The sequence below is a fragment of the Vicugna pacos genome, chromosome 17 (genome assembly GCF_048564905.1).
Source record: "Vicugna pacos chromosome 17, VicPac4, whole genome shotgun sequence".
Classification (NCBI taxonomy): Eukaryota; Metazoa; Chordata; class Mammalia; order Artiodactyla; family Camelidae; genus Vicugna; species Vicugna pacos.
In genome coordinates, this window is record NC_133003.1 from 9,031,817 (window position 1) to 9,058,748 (window position 26,932).

The 26,932-nt window shown below is 43.3% G+C and overlaps 1 protein-coding gene across 8 annotated transcripts in view; it reads left to right on the forward strand.

The window, feature by feature from the left end:
* Positions 1-14,449, forward strand: part of RBMS3 (RNA binding motif single stranded interacting protein 3) — a 921,458-nt gene extending 907,009 nt beyond the window's left edge. For all 8 annotated transcript variants that reach the window (XM_031686913.2, XM_072940905.1, XM_072940906.1 and 5 more), the window contains one exon: positions 7,955-14,449. In XM_031686913.2, coding sequence (XP_031542773.2) covers positions 7,955-7,961 — 7 coding nt within the window. In that variant the 3' untranslated portion in view covers positions 7,962-14,449. The remainder of the gene's footprint in view (positions 1-7,954) is intronic.
* The last annotated feature ends 12,483 nt before the right edge of the window (positions 14,450-26,932 follow it).

Below are 26,932 nucleotides of genomic sequence, written 5' to 3' on the forward strand. Positions count from 1 at the left end.
TTCAGAGAATAGCAAAAGAGGAGGCCCAACTGACTAGCATTTTTTCAATTCTGTTTGGGACTCATTTGCTTCTGCCCCATAGGTCAAAGCGAATTGTATGGCTAAGCCCAGAGTTAATATAAGAATTCACTACCCAAAGGCTTAGATACGGAGAGGTGATTGTGGCCATTTTATTACTAAAATATTCTACACTATATATTTTTGGAAAAACTCCAGTTATTCCACTTGAAACTAGATGGTGAGCCTACATTTTGGTCTCAGTGTCCTCATTCTTAAGTGAAGACAGTAACACTCCTCGGCAAGGTTGCTTTGAACACACCCAGTAAAACAGTTTATGAAAGAGTATCATAAAATGTGAAACAACATGGAGTAGAGTCTTATTTAGGAATTAAGTGGCAAAGCCAAAATCAGGGAGTCAGAATAACTATTGAAAATCCTTAAATCGCTTCGAAAGTGAAGTCAGTTGGCTCTGTGTTGAGTAATCACGTAGACTAAAATTTGAGAGGTTTTGATTGAAACCAAAGGAATTAACAAAAGCTCAGTCTTGTCAGAGGCACGATTCCACTTGGTAGGTAACAGTCAAAGCCCTGGTGAATAGAGAATTCCCAAAACAGCCTTCCTGTTTGCACAGTGTTGCTCCATTTCTTGATCGCCATTTCTTCTTTCCTCTCAATACACATTTCAAGATTTGTTTGTTGTTGAAATGGAGGCTTCTGTGTGTGGTTTAGGTTCTAAAGTCAGTCCTCCAAATTAAATGTGCTAGAACGTGACTTAACCCTACAAATATACAAGGTATTATTGTTACGATTACTAATACTATCATTATTACTACTACGTAGTAACTTTCAAGAAATATCTATAGTGAATAAGCATTTTTGGTTTTTTAATCACATTGAACAATATGGGAGTCTCCGCCACTCTGTTCCAAGCATACTGGATTTTTTTCTTTTTTCAGTCTGTTCAGTGAGTTAACATGTGCGAAGGGAACAGAGATTAGCTACGTGGAAGCACAATGAGATACACTCATGGGAGGTGAGAGGCACTATGTGGCCAGAAGCATCTGTCAAGGCTTGGGGAGTAGGTGAAACTGACTTTGGTTGTTTCAAAGCATAATGAGGAAATGAGTGATCCTGGACCCTTCCTGCTAACAGTTTAGTGATGCCTGGATAAATGGAAACGATACTTTTATCCATCCAGGCAACAACGATTGGTTAAGTGCCTGCTGTGTGACAGGCAGTACTCCAGATGCTAAGGAAGGTCCCGTGAAAGAGACGGTGCCTCCCCCACGCCCGTGGAGTTTGCTTCCTACTAGGAGTTGACTCACAATCAGTGGATCAATTAGCAAATGATCAAAAAGAAAAGAATCGCAAAGTAGACTATCGAGAAGTATTCTGTGATAAAAAGTGGCTGGATAAATACCTAAGATTTGGTATCAGGGAAGGTCTCTCCTATAGGCCTGGATCTGAAAGATAATTACAAGCTATCTTGGAAAGATTTAGAGAAAAAGCGTTCTAGGTAGATGAAACAGGAAGTTCAGAAGTCCAGAGGCAGGGACCTGAGGCTGGAATGTGGTGAACTAGAGGGGAGAGTTCCAGGAGATAAAGTCAAACAGGCCAGCTCTTATCGAGCCTTCGGTCCTTGGATACTTGGCTGTGTAGAGAGTAAGCAGCCTCAGTTTTGTTATAAGAGAGCTACAAAACCTTTGGAGGGTTTAAAGAGACAGAATGACAGGATTAGATTTATATTTGATGGTTCTATTGCCCATGGAGGCTGAGTGTGGAGGGATGTGTTTCAAGCATGGCCTTTGAGATACAACCCCTCCTTTCTTCCAGCTGTCCAGAACCCCTCTTCTCCCCACCTGATTAAATCAGCCTTAGCTGTCCCCACTTGTCAGTCCACAATGAGATGCTCTCTTCTTTCTCAAGGCTGCCCCCCTCTTTCATGGTCCCTGTATGATGTGGTGGGGGTAGGGGTACCCCGCCTGACCCAGAGAGAGCATCCCTGCCTCTGATGGGTTCCAGCAGGGGTCTCCCCTTCCCCCTCCACACCCAGGCCCAGTATCACGTGTAGTACCCATCATCATGCCGGATCCTACGCTCTGACACCGGATCCCTTCCCTCAAGGGTTTACCATCTGGTAGGGGCTTAGACCTACATGTACACAGGACATGTACACCGCAAGGAAGTCAGTGAACAGGGTCTTTTGAAAATGCGCTATAGTCCTAAGAGAATGCAATGCATTTAACATCTCTTGGCTGGGTAAGCTTTGGTGGAGGTTGTGCCGACTGGAACCAGGTCTTACAAGAAGTTAAGGACTGCTCCAGGTGGGGTCACAGCTTGACCAAAGTTCAGTGTTTCTTTGAGAAGTGGATACAGTAGTAGAATAGTGTAAACAGGCAGATTGGGCCCAGATTCTATTACCAGGTGCCGTACTGAGGTGTTTGGACAGCTTTTCCCTTGTTCTACAAATGCTCTTCCAGCTGAGGTAGACAATGGACTTGGAAGAAACGGAAACAGACAATCCAGTCATTGCAATGACGCAGACAAGAGGGAACAGAGATCTGAAGGAAGAGGGCGAGGGTCATGGCAGGGGTGGGAGGTGGGGCAGATGGAAATGAGGAGAAGGGGGAACAGGACTTGGAAATTCCAAGCAACATGATGGCGTTACCGATAACCACGAACAGAGGCGAAATAAAAGCCAGGAGGGTCTGATTTGTGGAGAAAGACTAGGAATGTAATGAGCCTTATAATGAGTCCATCCCAAGAAGCTTTATTCCTGGAAATATCTGAGGAAGTCTGAGTCTGACCACATGAAACTGTGTGTCTGAATGTGTTTAAAACCATGGTTACACCACGGTTATATGCCTTGAGCCATGGATGCTTGCGGTTGAGCTTTCCACAGATAATAAATGTCAGGGAAAGAAACCCTCCATCCTGCCTCCTCACAGTAGTAAAAACTACAGGAAGGGGTTTCCTGGTTTGAAGGAATTTTCTTTTGCACTCACGCAGGAACGCGCGTTACAGGATGTTCCGCAGGGCGTGCTGCTTGCTGCAGCAAGCCAGAGATGAAAGCACCCTGGAACGCAGAACATTCCACATGGGTGACTTGTGAAAACCACTCACACTGCCTTGCGGACATTTCTGTAAACCTGGAGAAAATGTTTAACAGGTCCTGTTTATATTCTCAACTTCCTCTCTTTGACATGCTGCAAAATGCTGGGCGCTTTTGACTCGAAACAACAACAGCGAAGCCTTGAATGAAAACAAAGGCGATGTCCTAAGACAAATAAATTGGTGGAGGAGAATCGCTTCAGAAATTTTTTTTAAAAGGAAGAAATTCATGGGACTCTACCCAAGTTTTTAATCAGTTTCAGCCCCGGGAAGCTGACCCGTGTCATGGTTAAGACATGAGATTCTACAGAACAATTCAAGGAAGACACTGGGTCATGTAAATACCTGGCTCCTTTTTCTTCCGTAACATCACTGGGAAAAGCTTGAAGGATGCAGGAACACCCACGGAGACGTTTATTAAGAAACATTCATTAAAAAGGCAGGCACGAATCAATTTATACAGCTTGCTCTGTACACTTTGATAAAGTCCCAGCTCCCTTTTCTTTCAGTAATTGGAACACAATTAACATGAAAAATGAAGTTAGATTTGGCCAAAATTTTCTAGAGGTAGGACTATGTTATCCTTGTAGAGAAATTGACTTTATGACAGAACAAATCTACTTGCTTTGGGATTAAGCCACGAGCAAGATCCCTAAAGTTACAGGTATAGACTTCCCAACATTTTTATTCTATCTTTCCTGTTTGGTGTGGAACGGAGAGCATCCCTAATACTTTAGCTAAAGCACGTTATCCTGAACCCTCCGAATTTCACCAATGGGAGCTCACTTCCGGCTACGTTATGCTAATTAGCAGGGCGCTGCTTTTCATCAGGGCGCTGGTTTCCAACGCTCATTATGCGAATTGAGATGCGGATAGTTTAAAGTGCTCAGTACCAACCTCTGGCCTTTCTCATTAAATGACAGCTGACCCCCTGTGGGGCGTGAAATTCTGACGAGGGTTGCTGAGTGCCTCTGAAAAGTAGCTTAACCCATCACACGTACTTTTAATGCCATAATGCCCATACTGAAGGTATTTTAAAGTAAATTGCAGACATCACAACAGTAGGTAGCAGGACAAAAGTTTGAGAAATATTAGGAACGCGCTGAGGAACAAGAAGGTTATACGCAGAATCATGGGTCAGCAAATATGTTAATATTCCAAATTCCACTTCCGGAGCTAAGAAACAGGTCTTCCCATTTTGTATTCATGCTTTCCCGTGCCCCTCCCCACGACCATTTTTAAAAGAGGACATTAATGCAAAAAGGACCCCAGAGGATTACTCTTATCCCAAAAGGTGGATATGATACTTGCGGTCTATTTTGGAAGTTGTTTGGAAATTCCAATTCCTGTCTGAATTATTCTCAGCTTTTTCTCTGCAATATTTAGGAAATTAAAAATGACTAGGACTTAAGAAGGGGAGGGTAGAGCTCAGTGGTAGAGCACATGCTTAGCAGACAGGAGGTCCCGGGTTCAATCCCCGGTACCTCCATTAAAAAAAAAAAAAAAGAAAAGATAAATAAATAATAAACCTAAAACCTCCCCCGCAAAAAAGGATAAAATACTAGACTTTAAAAAGAAAAAAAAAAGAGAAAAAAAGAGTAAGAAAAATGAAAGTTAAAGAAAACAACAACTAGGATTTGAAAAGTATGAGTCAAGCAAAGTTACAGTCTAATGTGCAAAGATCCAAAGTCAAAGTCCATCTTTGCCCCTTAGTGGCTGTCACTCAACAAGCCTCCCTCACTCCTTTAAAGAGAGATTAGATCAGCGCTCTCCAAAAAGTGGGAACGGCCTCCAGTGCCGCGGGAGGATTTGCCACCCTTCCCTGCAGTAGGGGCGGGGGGGGGGCGGTGCTGGGAAACCCCGCGTCACCATCAATAACAAGCTTTCTGAACTGCCGCCCGCTTCCAAGCCCTTCAGTTGCTAACGACCAGGAGCTCCTAGAAGGCCAGATGGATCCTCACTTCCCTGAAAGATTAGAGTGTGTACCGCCCTCCTCCTTTAGAAAGCTAAGACCAAAAAAAAAAAAAAAAAAAAAAAAATTAACAATTACCAAAGGACTGTAACAAAATCTTCATTGTCATCATGATGATGATTTTTGACACTAATTTAAAAGATTACATTTGTTCAAAGACAATTTTTTTCCTGTTGATCTCCTTTGTTGGTGCGCTGGGGTCATGTTTAGTTTACTGTGGGTCATCCGGGGGTGGGGGTACAGTGCGCAGTTCCCCCCACACTCTGGACCACACCGTCCGTCTTCTCAGGTGGCATCACGGGAAGCTAACCTGTCAGGAATGACACTGGGGAGGGAATACTGCGTCCTTAGGTGGTCCCTGAAACTTCTTTTCACCCAGAAGTCTAGAATTCTGAGACGATGATTTGCTACTTTCTAAACTATTTGCTCTGCTTTTTGGGGGGCGGAGAGGATGTGAGCATTCAAAATGACTCTGTGATCTTAAATTCGGTCAAAGTCCTAGTCTTCCAACATTCACGCTGACCCTGGAAGGCCCTTGTCTCAACCCCCGTGTGGCTAGGTCTGTTTACTCTTCAGATCTGCCCTGGCTACCTGAACCGTCCTGACAGTGACTGCCTATACATCGCCAGTATGTTAATGATGAGCAAACATTATGTCCTTGTTACCATCCTTACGCGTCCTTTAAGCTCATGAGCAGTAATTCATTCTCTTCGCACAGTACTTTACAGTCTGCAAATGATTTTCACCATCATCATCTCATTTGCACGAACTGCTCTTTTTAAGCTGCAACTCATTTGATCTTTAAACTAGTCCCCCTGTCCAACGTAAAACATTCTCATTGCTCCTGAGCACAGCCTCGACAATTTCGAAGCCTTCTATTCTGATGAACGTCAGTGCACTCTGTAAGCATTTATGTAAAGCTGCACTGTCATCTTTAATTTGAGGCAGAGAATGTGGACCGGAGGGAATTCAGTTCTATTTAAGTAGCAGCTCCCTTCCCCTGCAAACTTCAGCTAGCCATCATGAAGATGTCAAGTACGGCCACTTACTTCTCATCTGTTTTCACGGAGCAACAAGATCACTCGAAGGCTCAAGCAAGTGATGGGAGAAGGCTCTTGGAAACATTTGTGTAAGGTGATAAAACTTGAAAGGCTCTCCAGCCTCGCTCATAAATACAGATGCCTTGAGATCGGGGCACATGGCAGACCTGAGCAGGGTGTGTGATCACGCACATGCACACACGCACACACAAAATTTTGTTCCCATAACAGGATAGATTTTTAGCGGAGCAAATCTACACTTTGCAAAGGTATACAGTGAGTCAAATGTAATCACGGTTCCCACGACTACGACTACTAAAATTACCCTTATTTTTGATGTTCTTCTGAAAATGTGTATTGCTTTTATTCTTAAAAGGAACCTTACTTTTCTTGCATAACACTGAAAAATATATGTACTTCTAGAGACAAACTATTGGTTAAAAATGGAAATATTTAATCTATCAACCAGTTGCTTTCTTTACATGATTCCAAGAATAAGTTAAGCAGGTTTCTAAGAGCCTACCTGACTCCTGTGAGGGCTTTTTGCAAACTAGGGAAAGGAACCCCCACCTCTGGGTCATCCCAGGCTAACTGGCATATAGTTCGAAACACTGTTGAGGACTTTTGTGAATTTGAATAAAACCCACTTGCTTGGGACAGATGCCGCCCTGAGCCAGAGCACACAGCTTGGGGAACAGACTGTGGGCTTGAATTCACCCCCACGCACCCCTTCAGCCATGCATCCTGCCCAGTGAAACAACTGGACAGCTCTCCCCAGCGACCCTGAGGTTTTGTTACTAAATGAAGCAACTGAGCCTCAGAAGAACCTGCAGAGCACAAAGGAAGACACCTTCATCTAAATATGACCTCCACATAGTTTTAAGAATCTTCTTTTTAAAACACACCCCTGAAATTATTGAGCCAAAGTCTAATCTGTGGCTGGAAGAGCTAAGAGAAAAGATCAAGCCTTCTGAAGCTCGACCCTGCAACAGAGATGGGGTGGAAACAGAAGACATCACGTGGGCTGGGCCAGGCAAAGTGGCTTATCAGAGAAATGGCTTTTATCTAGTTAAACACCTATTATATGCATCTCATTCTGGCCGACTCCTGGAGAGTAAAAAGCAGAAATAGAATAGAGCCCCTGCTGTCAAAAATTTAAATCCTTGTTGAGATGATGAGCAAGGAAGAAAAGAAGGGAGAAAGTCAACAAAACTTCAAGGCTCTCTTCCCCATCTTACATATTTTCATAGACCGTAAGCTTATGGGACTGTATTTGGTGAGCACCAGGAGGTAACACGCAATCCATTATTATCATATGATAAACCATGTGTATCCTGGTTATAATACACTACGGGTCACATAATCCATCTGTATCCATTATAATCCAGATGTATCCTGGGTACCTGGTAGGGGCGCATAGATTTGTTGACTGAGTTTGTGATGAATCCCATGGAAGTTCTAAAAGGACAGAATTACTCAAAGAATTTCTGGGGGAGCTAGAACGTAAGCCAGGCATTGAAGAAGACGTTCCATGAACATAGTGCACCTGGCTTCTCTAGGTATGCTTCTTCTATTTACAACTTCAGCATTGAAGGATGTTCTTGATTGATTCGCCATGGTATTTAACATGAACCAGCTCTGCAGCTCAAATATGTATTTGTGTGGAAGTGACAGAATCTGGCAGTCTCATAGGCTTGTACCACTTTCTCGGCGACTCTATTACATTGAAAGAGCTCGGTGGCTTTTCAAGAGTGCTCGCTGGAAACCAGCAGAGAAGGTGATGTCAAAGTTGCTTTGCTCTAACGACCGCTCTTGTTCTATTGTTCTCACAGACCATAAAAGAGACTGAAGAATGTCCGTCCGAAACTCTGCCTTGAATGAAGAAACTTCGTTGAACAAGAAGTTGGCTTCCAGTTTTGCACAGGCGTCGATGGAATCCTTTTTCTTTTTTTACTCTTAATTTTCTACTTTACCCAATGAAAACGAAGTGTTTTTATGTGCTGTGCAAATGGTTCCTTATGGGGTCTGAAAGTTTATTTTTGCCATCTTTTTTTTTTTAATTAAAGAAAAAAAAAATCCCAGATGAGGAAAACAACAATGACAACAAAGCAAAACATGGAAAGTTGACGTTTATCTGGAAGAACATTTGAATTAAGAATTTAACTGAAGGTGTAGATAGATTTTTTTTTTTAAACAGAAAATCCGATGTCAAGAGGCAGGCAAGCAGAAATGGAAACAAAGAGTCTTCCTCAGTAATTAAGCTACTACATCCTTTTCCCTTCTTGTTTAAATCTAGTGGGTTGTTTTTTTTTATTTTATTTTTTTTTCTTAGAAATATTTAGGTAAAGTTTATCTTGAATCTTAATTGCCTTAATTTTAAGGACGTCAAAAGCTCTCGAGGCAAGCGTCAACGTCTTGTTAAAAAAAAAATCAAGAAAGAATTGAAACATTGTACCGGCTTTCACTGGTACAGAAGTTTAAGACTATGAGTTTTTAGGGTGAAAAAAAAAACTGTACAGTTTAAAAGAAAATGTTTTTCTTCATTTGAAGAAAATTTGTTGATAAAAGAAACCGTGGCAACTGCAAAGATCGGGAAAATGCTGGGACTTTTCATGAACTTGGTCTTAAGTGTTGAATCATTCTAGAAGGCTAAACCATTTGACGGTAAAGTTATTAACATTGGTTTCAAAACAACTGCATTAGAAATAATGCGTGTTTGGGGGGCAGAATGCAGATTTTTTTAATTTACAAAGCGTGAACGCTAGCAAAAGCATTAGTGCTTTTTATCTGCAGTCTTTTTTATGAGCTTTACAAAGTTTTTAGTCAGCTTTGCTTGTCACATTGCAAAACCTAGCTTAAGAGCATTGAAAAACAAAACACTTTAGATAGGAGCTTATGGTCAAAAAGTGCAAAAAAAAAAACCCACAAAAAAACAAAACAAAAAAAGCAATAGATAGAGAAATTGTTGACAATTTCTGTAGTCTTTCCTAGTTGTGATCAAATGCAGCCTATGGATGGCCTATTTTATACCAAAGATGAAGTGGCACCTATTGCAGTTCAGAAGATAGAGGTTGTCTTTCTTTCCTTTTTTTTAAAAAAAATTTTATTTGACCTACATGGCCGGACCAGTTCTTACTTTGTTGTTTGTTTAAACTACCTTCCACTGGTGTTTTACATACCGCAAAAAAAAAAAAAAAGTTGTTTGTTTTTATTTTAAATGTGTATTTGTTGATAGAAGCTGTTCCTCCTGTCTTCAGCAGTATCACCATGAAGAGTTCTGGACACCAAGCAACAGAGCCAGAAGGCTTTCAATCCCATGAGCTTTTCTGGCTCCTTCCTGGCTCTCTTGAATACTGAAATCTGTCTTGATGGCCACCAACGAGCTAAGACTCTTGTGTAACAGGTGGAGATTTTTCTTTACGTGAATTTTGAACTCAAGTTACTTCCTGAACTGGTCTGGAAGTTCACGGGGCAAAAGAGCTGAGTGATTCTCTGTTAAGTGGTGAGTGGTCGCCGGAAAAGGTCTCACTGTGTAACCATAGTCTTCCTTCTAAATTCCCGCACTTCTAGGTTTTGTCTCCGCGTCGCCCACCACGAATAGCCACTTTGACTCTGCAACTGGAGAGGGGTTTCCTGTTTTGGGGTTTTTTTTTTTTTTTTGCCTTTTGCCTCCTTTCATTGTATTTTCATGTGTTATCAGAAGAAAGACAAAACAGACTTTTTTTTTTAAATTTCAGTCTAACTCTCTGAGGCAAGTAGGACCAATAAGACTGAGGATTCTATTAGTGGAATTTAGGTAAGCTTTTAATGCTAGTTGACAATCAAGAAATTGTATGATTTCTATTACTAAGAACCAAAATAATTAGATTTGATCAACTGTTAAAGCCAAAGGAGATACATTTGCATTGAGAAGGATGCAAAGCTTTGTCTAAAATGAAAATTGACTTTGCAAACATCTCTGCATATTTGATTCATGAAATCCACGTTCAACCTGTTTTCAGTTTTAACCTGAAATTAAGGACAATGGAACTTTGTTAACTGAATCACGCAGTAGAATTATTTTTCTAACGTATCTTCAGAATCAAACAGGTGAAACTCTTTTCACAAAGGACAGTCACAGGAACCTTAGTCCAGAAGGAAGAGGGAAATGCATAAAGTGCACTGTATAAAGCAAACAGGGTAGGCTTTTAGAAACTAAAAAAAAAAAAAAAAAAGAAAAATTAAAAAAAATTTTAAAAGGTAAAACATATCCCCATTAAGTCAACATGAGTAATGAGTTTGACTCATAAAAAAATGATCAATATTCCATTATTTATGACCTACACCCAAAGGGCCTGGTGCTGAAGTAGACTCAGTTCTCTTGTTGGAAAGCCCGTGAACTGGAAGTTCATACGTAGAGAGCGAGTCCGTATCTTTGTGGTCAAATTACAGGCAAAACTATATCCGAGAAAATGTAGCTACAAAGAAATCCCATCTGGTCACACTCATCCGTATGGCTTTTCCATGCTTTAGAGAGAGTCCTAGATTTATACTTTCTTCTCTTCCATTCGTCACCTTCCCATGTGTCTTACGGGTGGCACTTGGATTCTGTCTTTGAGAAATGGGCCCCCGAGCTACAGCGGGGCAGAAGCAGCTGTGTCCGGCAACTGTGCTTTCTGTTTCTCTTTTTCAGTCTCTGAACTCTGTATAAATAAGGATTCTCTTGGGCATAATTCATTTGAATATGAAACCAACATGCCGTCTTTTTCTTCTCTTAAAATAAACCTCAGTGTGATACAAAGAAAGTCTCATTTCCACCATCAGCGGTGAGGCTCAGAGGCAGCTGCCGTGCGGCTGATGAGTGTGCTGGGTACCTTCCTGTTTCTGTTCAAAACGACTGCTTCGTTTATACATTCAGCAACGTTTTCTTTTTCAACTATAAAACTTAGTAATCTCTCTCTTTTTTTTTTTAAGCCACTTCAGGCAAAAGGAATTCACTTGTCATTTGATGTGTCCATGTGTGGTGTTTCGTGCTTTCATTTTTTTTTTATATTATGCCATTCTGTAACATTCCTAACTTCAAATCTAAAACAAAAAAAAAGAGGCGCCTGTTCAAATTTGCACATGTCATGTGACCTAATAATTGTTTTCAGGAGTCAAGTCTGGGGGGGGGAATAAATAAAAGTGTTCACAGGTAAGCAGCGTAACATTGCATGAAGGGTGAAGCCAACACATGTTCAGCACGTACAGACAGCACGACCCTAAGTTAATCAACAGTAGAGACTGTGCATATTTGAATCCAATTTAGGACTACGATCTTTTTTTTTTTTTTAAGTATTCGAGCCTTTATTCAGATGTTTCCATTTTCCCTTTTGACCATAATTTGCCAAGATTTAGCCTAAGTGGCAGGAAACAAACTAAAGCCACGATCCAAGCGGGGTGAACGCCGTCCCACCCAGACTCCAGTTACATCGCCGTGGAGGAGGCGTATTCTTTTCATAGCAAGGTGTTGTTGTCAGGGAGGAAATCTGCAGAGTGACGGGGACCTCCTCGGGGCATGGCCGCGTCTTCTGAAGATGTCATCAGCCCTCGGTGGACTAAAGACGATGCTCGCGGGGTTGGCGGCTCTTGGTCCTTTAACGCAGGCTCGTCTGGAATTTTGCAAGTAACGTGATCGTCTGAAAAAAAAAAATCTGCCAGACTCCAGTTTGGTCAGAGTTCAGTTTTTTCCCTGGTAGATTTCAACCATTCAGACATTGTCCCCAGGCTTCCTTTGAATCAATTCTGTGACCTTAACAGATCTGCTGCGTTTGACAGCGTGTTAGACTCCTTGGCACCCCTCCTAATGAAAAGCGTGGTCTTAAAAGCGTTCATATTAGGGAAGGAAAGCCAAGAGCAGGGGAAGGCTGGATGGAGCAGGCAGCTCACTGTACCTACAGAATACATCAACCCCTTGCAAATCTGCTTTGCAATCATTTTCAATCCATGAATTACAAAATAAAAGGACTTTGTTGTTTCTTTCTTTTTTTTAATTTATTGGAATAATTGGTGTGTGTATTATATATACCTGTGAATCTTTCCCAGTGGCCTAAAATTCCCATTAATGAAAGGAGAGATTTGATTTAAACAGGACCTTTGCTGTCTTCTCTGTGTTTAAGGAAGATTCCACGGACTGTCCAGACAGAGATTATAATCTTAGGAGGAGACTGAAAGTACACTTGACAATTCAGTCCCATTCTTAATGTGAGTGCATGAACCACTGCAAGATGAGCTGCTAAGCAGAGAGAAATTCTTCAGTGGGCTTCAGTGATAAAGATTTTTATATGATCTAAAGTCAAATGAAAGGAGAATCTTTATGTATGTATACAGCAGCATTCAGCACATCTGAGGAATCACATCTCGTAATGAAGTTTAAACACGTCATGGAGCCTTGATCTGTACTGTCTTGTCTGCAGTACGGAGTAAAGATGAGATTTTGCTTCTCATGTTATTGTGACCGACGTGCTTCCAAATTCTGAGCTCGCAGCCACTGACAGCCCCCCACTCCAGCCTGAGGGACCGATGGAAATTAAACAGGCTCATGGATTCTGTACACAGAACCCTCCCAGTGGCAGCGTAATCGTGGGGTTTCATTCATAAAGCGATTGATTTTGCAAATGACGTCTACTGTGGCCTCAGAAGACAGCTGAGTCTAACTCAAATTTAACACTTCTTCCCAAATAACCTTAACTATGAAATTGGTCCCTTAACCCAAGTGCTCTTGGTCGTGGCTGTCCTTCATGGAGGACGTTGAGTTCAGGAAAGTATAAAAGTGAAATACAGAGATCCCTGAGTGGCCCGAACGATCTTTTATGATGGAAGGCAGGGGAGCTCGCCCCGACTGGTGATCTCTTTTACCTTTGGTTTTATACCCCAATACATATGCTCACTGTCACATGGGGAAAAAAAAAGTTGGATGGCGTCTCAATATTTCTTTCTTTGTATTTCTGGGAGGGAAAATAATGCTTTCAGGAAGGTTTCTTCCATTCAGAAGCTCTAATGCTGAGACAGGGGTCAGATCAAGCTTGGGGGCCACAGGAAGAATCACGGGGCCACTGGGTCACAGTTCTCTTCCACTTCATCCCCTATAGTCAGTGACCGCTCTGCTGACCGAGTCATGCAGGAACGCCCGTCGCCCCCAGTTTTGAAGGGCCAATCACCTCCTGTGTGGACTTGTTTTGTCTTCTCTTTTCAGCTATTAGGACCTGGGCTCTACTTCCTTTTATTAGCATCTCACCCGGAGGATGGAAAAAGAAACATTCGGAAATAAAATTCAAATCTGTCTGTTTTGTTTCCTGTTAAGGACTGATTTATTGAAGCAGTCTGAAATCACTGGTAAAATTAATGTCAGAGCATTCCTTACCGTGGGGTTTTAATATCCATAATGTCCCTTTCCCATCTGCCACAAACAATTGAGAGTTGGCTGTATTCTTGCATAAATAAAAGGAAAGAAAAAAAAATGTAGGAAAGGATTTGGCTTCCCTCAAAAGAAAGCTGTTTTGATTTTGTTCACTATGGAAATTTGAACCAGTAGAACAGGTCAATTCAAAATTGAGTTATGAGAATATCCTAACAGCTCTTGGTTAAATCGGCACCCCTCGCCCCCAAACTGCTTTGCTTGGTCACTTCTGACTTTGCGTCACTGCATTAAGGCTGAATGACCTGACACTCCAGTGGAATTTTTTAAAACAACTATTTCAAATTTAAACAGCGTCCAAAGCATAACTTTAGTGTTATGCTTTGTATTTTAAACCCTCCAGTCTTACATTATTAAAAAAATGTTTTCTCCTGCTCCCCAAAATATGTTATTTCCTCATCTGTCAAAAAGGGAGTTATTCCATACTTTTCAAGGACTGTAAAAAACTATTTCAAAGAGACACTTGAAAAAGCTTTCTCCAATCTGGAAATTAATATTCCACTTATTTTAAAAGAAGAATATAATTGGAATTTTAACTTAAAAATACATAAAAGTGTGCTTGCTATAAAATAGTTTCTTTAAAAAAAAAATGGAACATGGCTTCTTTTAAAACCCTTGTTTCAGGCCGTATCTGACTTCATGGGACTTCTGAAACCTCATTCAAGTTTGACTTTTATTTAAGATCATTTTGTACTGCTGTCTCTGACTGTCATGGAAAATTCTGTAACTCTACGGTGTTTCTGGTTTTATTTTTAATTGTTTCATCTGTACCGCCATCGAATTAGCTACCATCTCCCTCATTCCTTGGGCTCTCTGTAGATCAGTGGATGTTAGGTTTAAACTTCTGTTTTCTTTGATGAAGCTTTCAATAAAAAATGAAAATTAAAATCAACTGAGTTGGGCCATTGTGTTTTTCTTCACTCTTCCAGAGACGGATTGAGGAAGAGACTGTCTGTGTTTAACTGGGTGTATTGCTGGCTTCCCACACAATTTCTCAAAAAAAAAAAAAAAAAGAACCATCCTTGGTAACAAAAAGTGAGAGAAGAGGGATTATTCTATTAATGCAAGGCGACCCGAGAAAACCACCGTTTAGGGTGTAGACCATTTAGGTGTAGCGCGTGTAGACACACTCTTCCCAATTTTTATGCTTAAGGATTCAGAGGTCACTCAGCTCCTGTCTCCAAACATGCCTAGCTGTATCTTGTGTGAAGACCGGGGCGGGGGTGGGGGTGGGGTTCATTATATATAATAAGGAAATTCCTTTTGACCCCCGTGGTTTTTATCTCCGCAAGGATTAAACTTCAGGTCACCCCTAATCAGAAGTGTCCATTCTTCAAGCTGTGGATGACTCTGATAATCAGAGAAGCAGGAACTCCACGTCTCTGGTCCAGAATCATCCAAGCTGACTCAGATCTCATATTCAAGGGCCAAATATATCCCCTGCTGTAATATACATTTGCGGTATGGTTCCAGAATACTTAATTCTACTAGAGGAGACAAGAAGCAAATGACAGGAGTGAAATTCCTAAGACGTGTTAAAAACAGCAAAGTAAGTAACCGTTAAGATGGACAAAGTATGTAGAGCAAATGAGTGTGAACACAAAAAGAACTGGAAAGACCAAGAAAGCGATGTGTGTTTATGACGCACTAAATATACCCAAAACACCATGTATTCGTGAAACCTTCAACACACATGAGAAATGTGGGGCACTCAGTATGTTTGAGGTCTCCGTCCGGTCACCCTTGGGCACTTGCAGCAACTTCTCAGGCTCGTTGGTAGATTTCAGTCACTCACCTCGCTTCTCCCACGGGCTGCACGCATGTCCCATGGGCCTCTTTCTCCTGTGGCCCCGCCCTGCTCAGAGGCCACCTCTGGTCCTTGTAAATACACCAGCTGCGGACAAAGATGACATGTCAGAGGCAGAAGCAGGCAGAAGTGTGAAGATGCAGACCCTTCAGTGAGCGTGGTCCTTCCACCCTTTCCGAAGCATCCCCTAAATGAGCTGACCTCCCCCAGGGCAGTCCCCTTATTCTTGCTGTGGGGGCTTAACTGGTGTAGTAAGTCGTGTGATTTCAGCATCTTTATATGATCTGTGAACCTTCCTGTTCCCTGACCCCTAAAATCGCATGATAATGTACTTGGAGGCTACCACTGCATCAGGGCGATTTCCCACGTGGTGTCTTCACGCTTTAGAACATGAGCACCTGAGAGAGGGTTTTGAGAAAGCTTCCCAGTCAGTGCCTGGGCTCTGAGAGCTTCTATGTCACCCTTTCCCCATATGAGTCACAGCTCACATTCACTTCTCAGCAGAGGAGATGGAAGAGAAAGGTCCAAGACTGGAATTACTGAAGAGTCTAAGAAAACAAGACTTGAGGATCTTGAACTTAATTTTATTCACATTCCCTCGAAATTTTTTTTTAAGAGTAAGGGTTCTTTTTTGGTTTGTTTTTCAGGAATTGTTGGCTTTTGAAAAGATACTGATACCACCATTACCACCCATAAGCACAAAAATTTTGCTTCAAAAGGCAGGGCTTTTGGGAATTCCCTGTAATGAATCCATAGGCTTCTGGAGAAGAATCCTTGGTTTAGAGATACAGAGATAGAGATGAGAGGAAAAAAAGACTAGAGAATGAAAAAACAAGCTACAATAATAATAATGGTGTTCCTTGTATATAAAATAACCATGATTTCTTAACCCCACATCTATGTACTGTTTACTGTTTTATAATTTATTTTCTCCAAGGAGAACTGAGTGCTTTGCCAATTCTCAATAGTTCCAATAAAGTTCACGTCCAATAATGCTTTCTGTAAAGGAATGCTGTCAAAGATAACTCTTTTAGCTGCAGTCCAAAATTAATAAAATGAGAAGTAATATAACTCGTGCTTAATTCTCAGAGGGTTTTATTATTTCTGGATTTTCTGTAAAAGGAACATCATTTGTAGTAATTAGGAAAAAGTCTCTCCTGGATCAAAAAGGCAGTCTTTTTGTTGACGTCCTTAGAAACAGAGGGAGCAGCCGTCTCTCCCAGCATCTTTCTCCTGCCCTTTAGGAAGTTGCAGGTTCCCATTGTGACAGAGTGGCCACCAGGTGGCACTGCTGGGTTAGTCGCTGGTGGATTCCACACCCAGTTCCCAGGTTCTGTACTTCTAAACAGAACCAGTGATGTGCAGTGTGGCCGTTAGAGCAAAGGTCCCCACCAACCAAGCTGAGCCAGAAGCCGTGCCGGGGCCACCCACACACTCGAGTTCACTCAACCTCACAAGCGTGCCCCGAGGTAGGTACTGCTGTTGTCCCAGCTTTCAGATGAGGCTTGGGAAGTAGGGCCACCTACCTATGGACCTGCTTCTAAGGACGGCTAGAGTGTAAAGACAGGCTCAGAATCAACTCCAGGGTCCTAAGGTTCCCTATTCTGCAAGGACTTTGAGAAATGCCAGTGTGGAAGGCATCCTTTTTCCATTTTTTTTTTCCACTCACTTGGCCTGAGATTTTGTGGTTTCATTCTTTTTTTTTTTAAATTTTATTTTTTATTGAAGTGTAGTTGACTTACAATGGTAGCTTCAGGTGTACAGCAAAGAGATTCAGTTATATATATACATACATATATATATATATATTCTTTTTCAGATTCTTTTCCATTATGTTATTACAAGATATTGACTAGAGTTCCTGTGCTCTACAGTATGGCTTTGTTTACAGGTTTTGTGTGCAGGAGTGTGCATCTGTTAATCCCGACCTCCTAGTTTACCCTTCCCCCGCCTTTTCCCCTTTGGTGACCACAGTTTGTTTTCTAGGGTTGTTCACTCTAATCACCTTGGTCACAATCCCCATTTTCCACCCCAGAAATAACTTGCTGCTGCCACCATCTCTGTGATTTGTTCTGGAAGGAAAGGACCTGTCTACCACACAGATAGGCGTAACTTGTCATTGACTGTTTCACTGAACAACTGAACAGTGCCCAGCAGGATGGACACGCCATAAACATTTCAATGATACAGTAGACCCGGGTCTTATTTACAAGGATGTCATATTCTAGGAAGCACTGGTTCATGACAACACTTTAGCATGAAATAAGATCAGATTTTGTGAGCATTATGCTTAACCCTCCCGTGGCTTGGTGCAGAGTGGATGGGAGGGCTGCCTGGTCTGAACGCCATCACATCTCCCCACATCCAGCACGGAAGATCGTCCAGACCCTTCACTGAATCAGACCCTTAGCAAGGGGAGTGGAGTCTGCCATTCTGAACTGGTCCTAACTCTGGGAGCAGCTGTCAGTTACCTGCACTGGTCTTTTCACCGTCATGCAAGGTAAGTGCTGACCACATTTTAAACAGGAGGGAGCCAGGGCTTGGAAAAGTGACGTGACTTGGCCATGTTTTCATGGCGCAGACTGGATCCAAGCTTAGGATCGGCTAGATACAAAGTCGAAGATTTTTCTCTTATATAGCAGGGGATCCAGGGAATGACTTGAAGGGGTACGCTGTGTGTCCAAAGTAACTTTTATGTTATCCGACATGTCACCCTTTTTATTCTTATGGGTAGATCACAAAATATTGGACAAAGATATTGGACAAGCCATGCATAGATCATGGATTCGAACTTTAGGTAGACCATGTACAAAACTTTGTCTCTCTCTCTAAACTTCAGCTTCTTTTTTCAGTCAAAATGCATCCCTTTTGTGTCTCAGAGTGGTTATCAGGTATACAGTAGGCGATGCATGTATCACAAGTAAAGCCTCTAATCATTGTGAAGGCATCAAACACGGCACATCAATTTAACCTTTCCATTCTAAAGGCCCCCTTTAAAGCACATGATGTGCTTGTGAAAGCATCTCCTGAGAGTTAAGGGCAAGGTGAGTATCTGAGAAAATGGAAGGAGTCAAGAAGGCAATGGTAGAACCAAAATAATGGTGAGTTACTCTGTAGTGTTGCCCAGATTCCAGAGGACACAAAGGCCAGACTTGAAACCACTCGCTCCCAGGCCACCAGAACACAAGGACACAGAAGCTTAGCTGCTAGTTGAACTAAATCCACCCCTACAACACTCACACACAAATTTCAGATGATAACCCTTTAAAACCACCCAGTCAGCAAACCCTCTCTGCCTCCTTGGAGCTTCCAGCGTCAGGGCATGTAATCTACAACCAGCCCTTGGTGGAGGTGGGCAGGTCTTGGCGATGAGATACGACCCCGGTACACGGGAGCTGCAAACCAGGGTGAAGACCTGGGGGGAGGGTCTTCCGCAGACCTCAGGTCCATAAGGAGTATTTACCCCAAGAAGCAGACAGGATTAAAACAGTCACGGCAATAAGCAAGTTGGATGAAACACCAGTCCTTCCAAGACAAGTGATTGCTGCTAGAGAAACATGAGTTAAGATCTGGCCTTTAATGGACCTGGAAAAAGTCCAAGTGAGCACGAGGTAGTGGTTGTAAATATACAAACAGCTCTGCCCTCTTGCCTGCTACCATGGTTCCCCTTCCCCTCCCCACCTGCTGTCTCCTGGTTGACTTGTTTTGTATTTGTTTTTTACTTTTTTTTTTTTTGCTGAAATAGAATAATATCAACATGCATATAACATTTATCATTCTGATTGTCCATGATTGTTATAAACAAAATTTTCAAATGCAAGCTGCTTTAAAGAAAACAAATACCTTACTTCATGGCAGAGAAATTAGTTTTCTCTGACTCTTTCATTTTCTATCTGCAATTTAAAAAATACAAATTTAAGATTATACTGTGCAGTTTTTTTCCCTTATATTACGAGTACTTTCACTACATTCTTCTTTTTTTTAAATTGTTTAATATTTCTCCTCATCTGTTTTCAGGGAGCAACCAGACCACTTACTTGAAGGCTCAAGCACGTGGTGGGGGAAAGGCGCTTGGAAACATTTGTGTTAGGTTTAAGTGGTAGATTGGACCACTGTCCCTAATTCTTTTTTTTTTTCTTCTTCTTCATGGGGAGGTAATTAGGTTTACTTACTTATTTTTTTCATGGAGGTCCTGGGGACTGAACCCAGGACCTCATGCATGCTAGGCGAGCACTCTGCTACTGAGCTATATACCCTCCCCTATCCCCTAATTCTTTGTGCTCTGTTTGGGGATCACACCCCCATAGCATTTGCTACATGACTCTTACACCAGAGGCAGAGTGCAGTTCCCACCCCTTGACTTTGGTCTTGGCCACATCACTTCCTTTGGCCAGTGGGCTATTAGTGGACTAGTCACGAACAGCTTCAGCGTGCGATTGCGCAGCTCGCCCTGAGGGCGTCCATCACCATGAGATGCACGGTAGGAGCCTCTGGTTCCAGGAGATGGGAGGCCTCTGGAGCTCACCTGAGCCTCACCCTCACCATCAGTCTAAAGCCAAGCTCAGGGCCTTGCGGTCTGAAGCAGCAGCTCCCACTGAGTACGCCTAGGTCAGCGCAACCATGGTCACTCTGCAGACCCGTAGAAATGAGAATAAATGCTGAGATATTCAGGTCGTTCGTGATGCACCATGATGATTAATAGGAAGTTACAAGGATCTGGCCAGTTTCAGTTTTCGACTTGCCCTCCTCACTAGGCTTAATCATTTCCAGCTTTTGATTTAAAGCGAGAAACCTGCAACCCTTCTTTTCCCTTGAACACTTAGAGGCCATCGTAGGATTAGCACTTGGCCTGGTTTTATTATTGCTGTGTCTCAGGGAAGAGGGAAGCCCGGGGAGAAGGGGAGAAATGGGGGAAGGGGGTCAACAGTTGTCAGAACACACACAATATTTGTCCACTACATCTGTCATCTTCTATGACCATGGTTCATGGTGCCCCAAACAACTACAGTAGTAAGATCGAAGATCACTGATCACAGGTCACCAGAATGGACATAACGACACAAAACTGGAACTATTCCAAGAATCACTACCAAACTGTGCCACAGAGACGCTGCTGGAAGGACGGAGCTGACAGACTTGCTCTAATCAGGGTTGCCACAAACCTCCAATTTGTAAAAAAGCAATAAATACATGTGAAGCTCCAAAAAGCGAGGTCTGCCTGCACACAGCTGCAAGCGTGAGAAGGTCCCAAGGCTGAAGACAGAGCAGGGTAAGTCAGGAGGGGGGTCGCTGGGAGCCAAGGGCGCAGGGCTGGCCGAGGTGGCTCAGGAGCGATGCAGAGAAAGAACAGTGGTCCCTCACACGCTCAAAGTCTGGATGGAGTCAGAGGAACCAGGAAAGCAAACCGAGAAGAAATTCTGCGTAACCAGATGGAGAAACTCATGTTAAGAAAATAAGAGAGAAATGAGGTTCCAGAAGAGAAGGCATGCACTTGAACCCCGCTGCGGCGGGTGGGTGGGGAAGCCGGATCAGAAGCGAGCTGAGTAGTGACTTTGAAAGTCTTAACTTTTGTCGAAAACGGATCCCTCAGCTAATAATGACATTCATGTATCTCAACCACAAGCAGACCTTAATGCATCTGTAATGAAGATGAGTTTCCTAATTAAGGGGGTAGCAATATCTAGTGGGGAGATTAGTCTCCTCTGTTAAAGTCCATTAATAATTTTCTTGAAACCCAATCTGATGGGATTACTTGAAAGCCCTATTTAGGAAGGAAAATCTGTCTTCAGACTCTTGCCTACCTAATATCTGATTCTTAAAACAATCGTGGATGTAGACGCAGCAGGTGAATTGGCGTTCCAACCTCAGGCTTCAAGTCTGGCATCCAATCTCATGATTCCTTGAGCTCCGTTACGGCTGGTAATGGCTCCGAAGCGGAAGAGCAATTGTGTGTGAGTGTGTTTGCATGTCTCGGACACACTGAGCTCGTCTGATCTGTAAGAATCACCCTGGATGTTCTTGAAGGCGGACCAGAGCCTCTTGGCACTGACTGTCTTTCACTGCATCTGCTGCTGAGCTGAAATTTAGGTAATCCAGTATCACGGCATGGAAAAATGCATTTCCAGCCCCGCATAAAGCTTTATTGTGCTTTGCCTGAATATTTAAAAGAAATATTCTGTTCCAGCAATACTGGATTTAATTGAAAACTCTTTAATAAAATGAATGCAGTCAGAAGCCATTGGTAAAAGTTGCTGAGAGACTGTGATGTTTGCATTCCCAAGTGCTGAAATTCTGACAGAGTTGGGAGAGCAAGGAGTAGGAAAATCAGGAGTAGAAAAAGGAGTACTTCCACTTTTTTTTAAATAACTTTCTGACTGTGATATGCATTTTCTGGTCATGACTCACCGTGTGATGACAGCTAAGGCAGAAATACTGGTGAATGTTGGTGTATGTCCTTTCCAGTATTTTCAGAATATTTATACATTATTTATATATATTTATATTTACACAATATTTATACATTATATAAATTTAAATAAATTTAATACAATTTTCTGAGTTCTAGTTAAAAGAAGATTTTCCACTGAGTTTTTTATACAAGTGCTTCTTAAAGTATCTGTAGTAAGGAACCAAGTTTTTGGTTTTTAAAAAAATTTTAGTCTGTTGCAAACCAATACTTTTAGAAAACAAGAAAGGGGGAGGGTACAGCTCAGTGGTGGAGTGTGCGCTTAGCGTGCACGAGGTCCTGGGTTCAATCCCCAGTCCCTCCACTGAGATAAATAAGTAAACCTAATTACCTCCTCCCCTCAAAATAAATAAAGTAAGTTTATGATCAAGTGGAACCTTCCAGTCTTTTACTAGAAACACAAAGATTGGCCGATGGAGAGACAGTATAAGGACACATGTGGGATAAGTGAAATGAATGAGAAATGGCAAACTGAGTGGAGTGTTTACCAGTATTTGATTTGTTCCTTTGACTGTCTAGTGTGGCGTTTGCAAGGCAAAGGTTCCTGAGCTGTGTCTTCTCCTCACACACTGGCCGGCACGTCCTTGACCTCAGAACCACGGACAGACCGAACATCCAGAGCAGCCGACCCCACACAGACACACGCACACTGAGGTACATTCATTCACTTAGAGCCAGCAGCATCCCCGAAGGCGTATGCAGAAACCCTTCTAGACGCTTCTATCAGAGTCCCTCCTCTGTTAATTTCAAGCTCAGGGGATGGGGGGGGGTATGGAAAAGGCGACAGTATGCAATTAGAGAAATCTATGATTTCCACTTTTAACAAGCCAGGCAGTGCAACCCCCAGAGGGGAGAGGAAAATTGAGGCCGGCTAGTAAGTGCCTGTGCTTATAAGACTAAAGAAACAGCTTAGGGAACACGTCCCAGCCTGTCCCAAATGGCGCAGGGCAGTTCTATTTGGCTTAAGTCCCACAGGGAAGGTGCAGCTTCAGAAACATAAAGAACGGAGAAGTGGGAGGAAGAAAGCCAGCTGAAGGCACACGAAAATGTTTTTCAGCTCTGTTACGGACCAGGGAAAGGACAATGGTGGGAAGGAGGAGACACTGAAGGCCGTGGGGAAAAGGAGGGAAAAAAAAAAAAAGAAATATGCCTTTTGAACCTCAGCCTTCCTTCTGGAAGATGACAGGAAAAATTTAAATTTCAAAGTCATCCACCAGAACTTGGACAACAGCCTTGATGGAAAATTTCCGGCAGGACCACGGAGACCTTTAATGTCGCCAAATCAGAAGGGACAGAAGAACAGCCCTTGAAGAGTGTATTCCTCTCCTGGTGGTGACTTTGTGAAACACTGACTCTCTTCCTGGAAAGGGTGAAACAAATATTATTTCTGCCTCTGAGAAGCTTCCGTGGAGTGGAAGGTCCACACCCACGAGCACACGCTCCAGCAGTCACGTCTACACATGTGCTCAGAGAAGAGCAGGGCCCTTTTCTCACCGAGAGCTTTGGGGTTCGATTCCAGATACTCTGCTTAGGAGGAGAAAACGTGCCCATGGGCAAGACACTTCACCTCTTTGAGCTGCTAGTTATTTGTCTTTCAAATGGAAATAAACAGCACGTGGAAGTCAAGGCTGTTGGCAGGACTCAGTGTGAGCGTGCCCAGCTCGTCAGCAGCTCATGCTTGTGTTTCTTTCTTTCTGTCTGAAATAAGCGTGATGTCTGGGACACTCGGGACGGTCCACCGGCTTTCCCGCCGGCCTCCCTCCCTCCGTCTGTCTCCTGCTTGCTCGCAACATTATTGAGCAAATCACAGTAATGCATATAATTACTGGGCTTGGAGAGCATGTCATGGAGAAGAAGAAACAGCATGAAAAACCAGTTCAGCGCCACGTGCTAAGTTCTATATCAAGGTGAGTCCAAGTTAGTGGAAGGGAATCAGGAGTGACATTCAAGGTGAGTCTAGGACCTCCAAATGGACTGAGCCCTAGTCACTGTCTCATCCCCACTTACTCGCCCAGTGCCTGGCGTGTAAGCTCACCAATAACAGATTTGAGAGTAAATGGATCAATGAAGGTGGAGGGCAAGGACTGGAGAGAAAACGGAGCTCTCTAGACCAATGGTGATCAATCGTGGCTGGGCATCCCAAGGACCACAAGAGATTCTAACACCATACTTTCAGGATGGGATCCAGGACAATCCATTTAGATAATTCTCCACACACAGTTCTGTTACGCAGGCTTGAAAGGAGGAATTGTGCGTACTGAGGCTCGGCAACACAGAGTCCTTGTTATCAGGAGATCATTCAGAATTCAGCAAAAAAAAGTAGCCTAAGGGGTTTTACGTAGAGCTGCTGTGAGAGCAAAGCCAAGGGAGCTCTTCTCCACCGTTTCAAAGAGGGGTGGGACTTGCTGACAGATGCCCATCCGAGTCTAGATCCGCCCGCCCTCCAACCCAAACAGAATGTGTAGCCAGGTCTTGTGCGCAGGTGGTTTACTTGGAGCTGATTCCAGGAAGGAGCAGCTATGAGCCAGTAAAAGTACAAAAGGAAGGAAAGAAAGAGTGTGGTGCTGAGTTGATAACCACCCCAGCCAACTCCATCCAACTAGACATCCTGAGTGAGCACTGATGAAAAAAAAAACCAAAAAACAAAACATAATTTTTTTTCAATCAGTGCCCGCCAGAAGACTTCCGAGGAGAAACACTGCCCAGCTTCTATGTGCCAGTGGTTGAAGTTGGCCCTGGGGCGTGTTAACGCCTCTGCACCTCCAGACACGCCAAGCAGAGAAATCCGGGGGCAGAAGTTAGGTGCTCCTGTCCTTGGGATGAGCGAGGTGAGTTAGCAGAGCAAGGTTAGTGGAATGGTTTGGTTAATGTAGCAAAACAAATCATAAGACTAACAGATCAAAAATTCTTTTTCATACTCTGGTATTGGGGGTGGGGGGTCATGGGAATTCTCTTCAATGGAATAAAAAAAAAACCGGAGCGTCTCAAAAATCTACCTGGAAGTCTCAAATTCTAGACAAATCAACAGAGAAAAAGAAAAGAGTATTCAAAATTAAGGGACTTTCTGGCCATTAAAAAAAAAAAGGAAGAAACCAAGAAACTGGCTGTTTCTTTCCACCTTCTGGTTGTCTTTCAACGCATAGGATGGCTACATGAACTGAATCTAGGCTTTTTTGTTTTGAAAACTCACTTGATTTTAAGAATTAGGGGACATGGTTTTGATGTCTGTCCACCAGAGGGCAGCACAGACTACGATCCGGCAACCGTGTCCGTGGTTCTGAGAACATAAACTCAGTATCATGTTTTCCTTTTTTCTGATCCTGCCCAATCCTGGGCTATTCTCGTCTCCTCCAAAGCCTAAGTCTCCCCCTACAGAATTTAATTAGGAGAATTCTAAAGTAGTTCCTTTCAGGTTTTATACTTTTGTATCCAGGATAGGTTTTTAAGATCAACAAATGAGCATTATTACTTTTCCAATAGGGTGGGATTTATGGTAAAACACACTAATTCGACTCTATGCTCTTCTGACATTTTTACCCTCTAGATAGCAAAACAACAAAAACCAAAACCAAGATGAAAGCAGGTGGGTACTTCCACAGGGCTACTTCTTTAGCAACTGGCTGACGGAAGACTGTACCGGCTACAGGGACCTCGTGACGAAGTCCACCGGGATTCTGCCTGCTGGGAATCCACCTGGGTGAAGAGTCTGGAATTTGTGGGTTCTGTGGAATGGGCATAGGTTCTGATTTCCAAGAAACGTACAAGGGGGAAGCCCTGTCCCCCAGATGTTTCTCTTGTTGCAGCAAAATTGCATTATCCACTCGCGTCCCAGCCGGCCGCGCACTGGGGCGCCCCGGCTCCCGCTGAAAACCCGGGCTTCCCCCGAGTCTCTGACAGTCAGATGCTTGCAAACCACCCTTTCGTCTGCTTCAAACGCCGGGGCTGGAAAGACAGGTTTACTTGTGCTCCTCGTGTGCTCCGAGGGGCAAGTTCTATGCGCTGAAAGCCCGCTTGCAGCCTCCTGCGAGCGTTCGATGAGCCGTCAGCAAGCGCTCGCGCTGCACAGCCCGGCCGAGGAGCGCCGACCCCGGGGGTCCGCAAGCGGCGCGCCATTTGCAATGCACGGGCCGCCCGAGGTCACAGCCGCTCATCATTTCTCGGGCGGAAGTGTGATTTCCCTCCCCGATTGCTCGGGTTGCTCCGCTGAGCGGGATTCAGCGAGTTTCCCAGCCCGTGACAAGGGGCTTCTGCAAGGGCGCGGCTGGGGAGGCACAATTCACAAAGGCGTCAGCTCCCAGGCTCTGACTTCTCAGCCGGAGCGAGGGCTGGCTCTCCGGCTCGCGGAGGGGTGGAGAGGGCAGGTGCTTCTCGACGGTTTCAGCCCCTCCCCAATTTGAACAGAGCTTCCCCCATCACATTGAATCTGACAAGTGTCCCATAGAGGTCACACGGCTTTACACTCCCACCTTCGCCAGGACCCTGGGTGAGCATGAGGAATTACTAACCTTTTTTTTTTTTTAATAATGGAATTGACATTTCACATAGTGTGGATTAATTTGTCCGCCAAGGTAACTTTCCTGGTGACTCTCTTCCCGCCCCTCTCCCCCCAAGACGTTTTCTTTTTTCTTCAAGTGCCCAGTCCTGGACTGTTTGATGCCCCCCACAAAGCTTAAGTCTTCCCTGCTCCAGGATTTAGTTCAGAGAATTCATGACTGTCACAGACAATGGGAAACGCGGGCTCTCAAACTGGGGCCCCCAGTTCTACATATGTAATGAGGAGGGTGGACAGACTGTAATCAATCACTGCAGACTCCTGCTGTGGGCATTCTTGAGTGAAGCAATATTTTTTTTTTCATTGAAATTATACCAACCCAGTGTGGTTGCACTGATCAGAACCTATTTGGCAATTAAGTATACCTGACTAACAAAAGTAGGAAATCAAATGGTTTCCGGGCACTACCTCCGTCCCTTCAAATCACTGAAGGAATCAAGAGTGTTATTCCTGCTTTTCATTTCCCATTCCCTCACAGCCCCCAGTGATTGCTTTCTGCCTGCAAACCTTTACTGAAACTGCTTGTGTCAAAGCTCTCCATGGCTTTCTG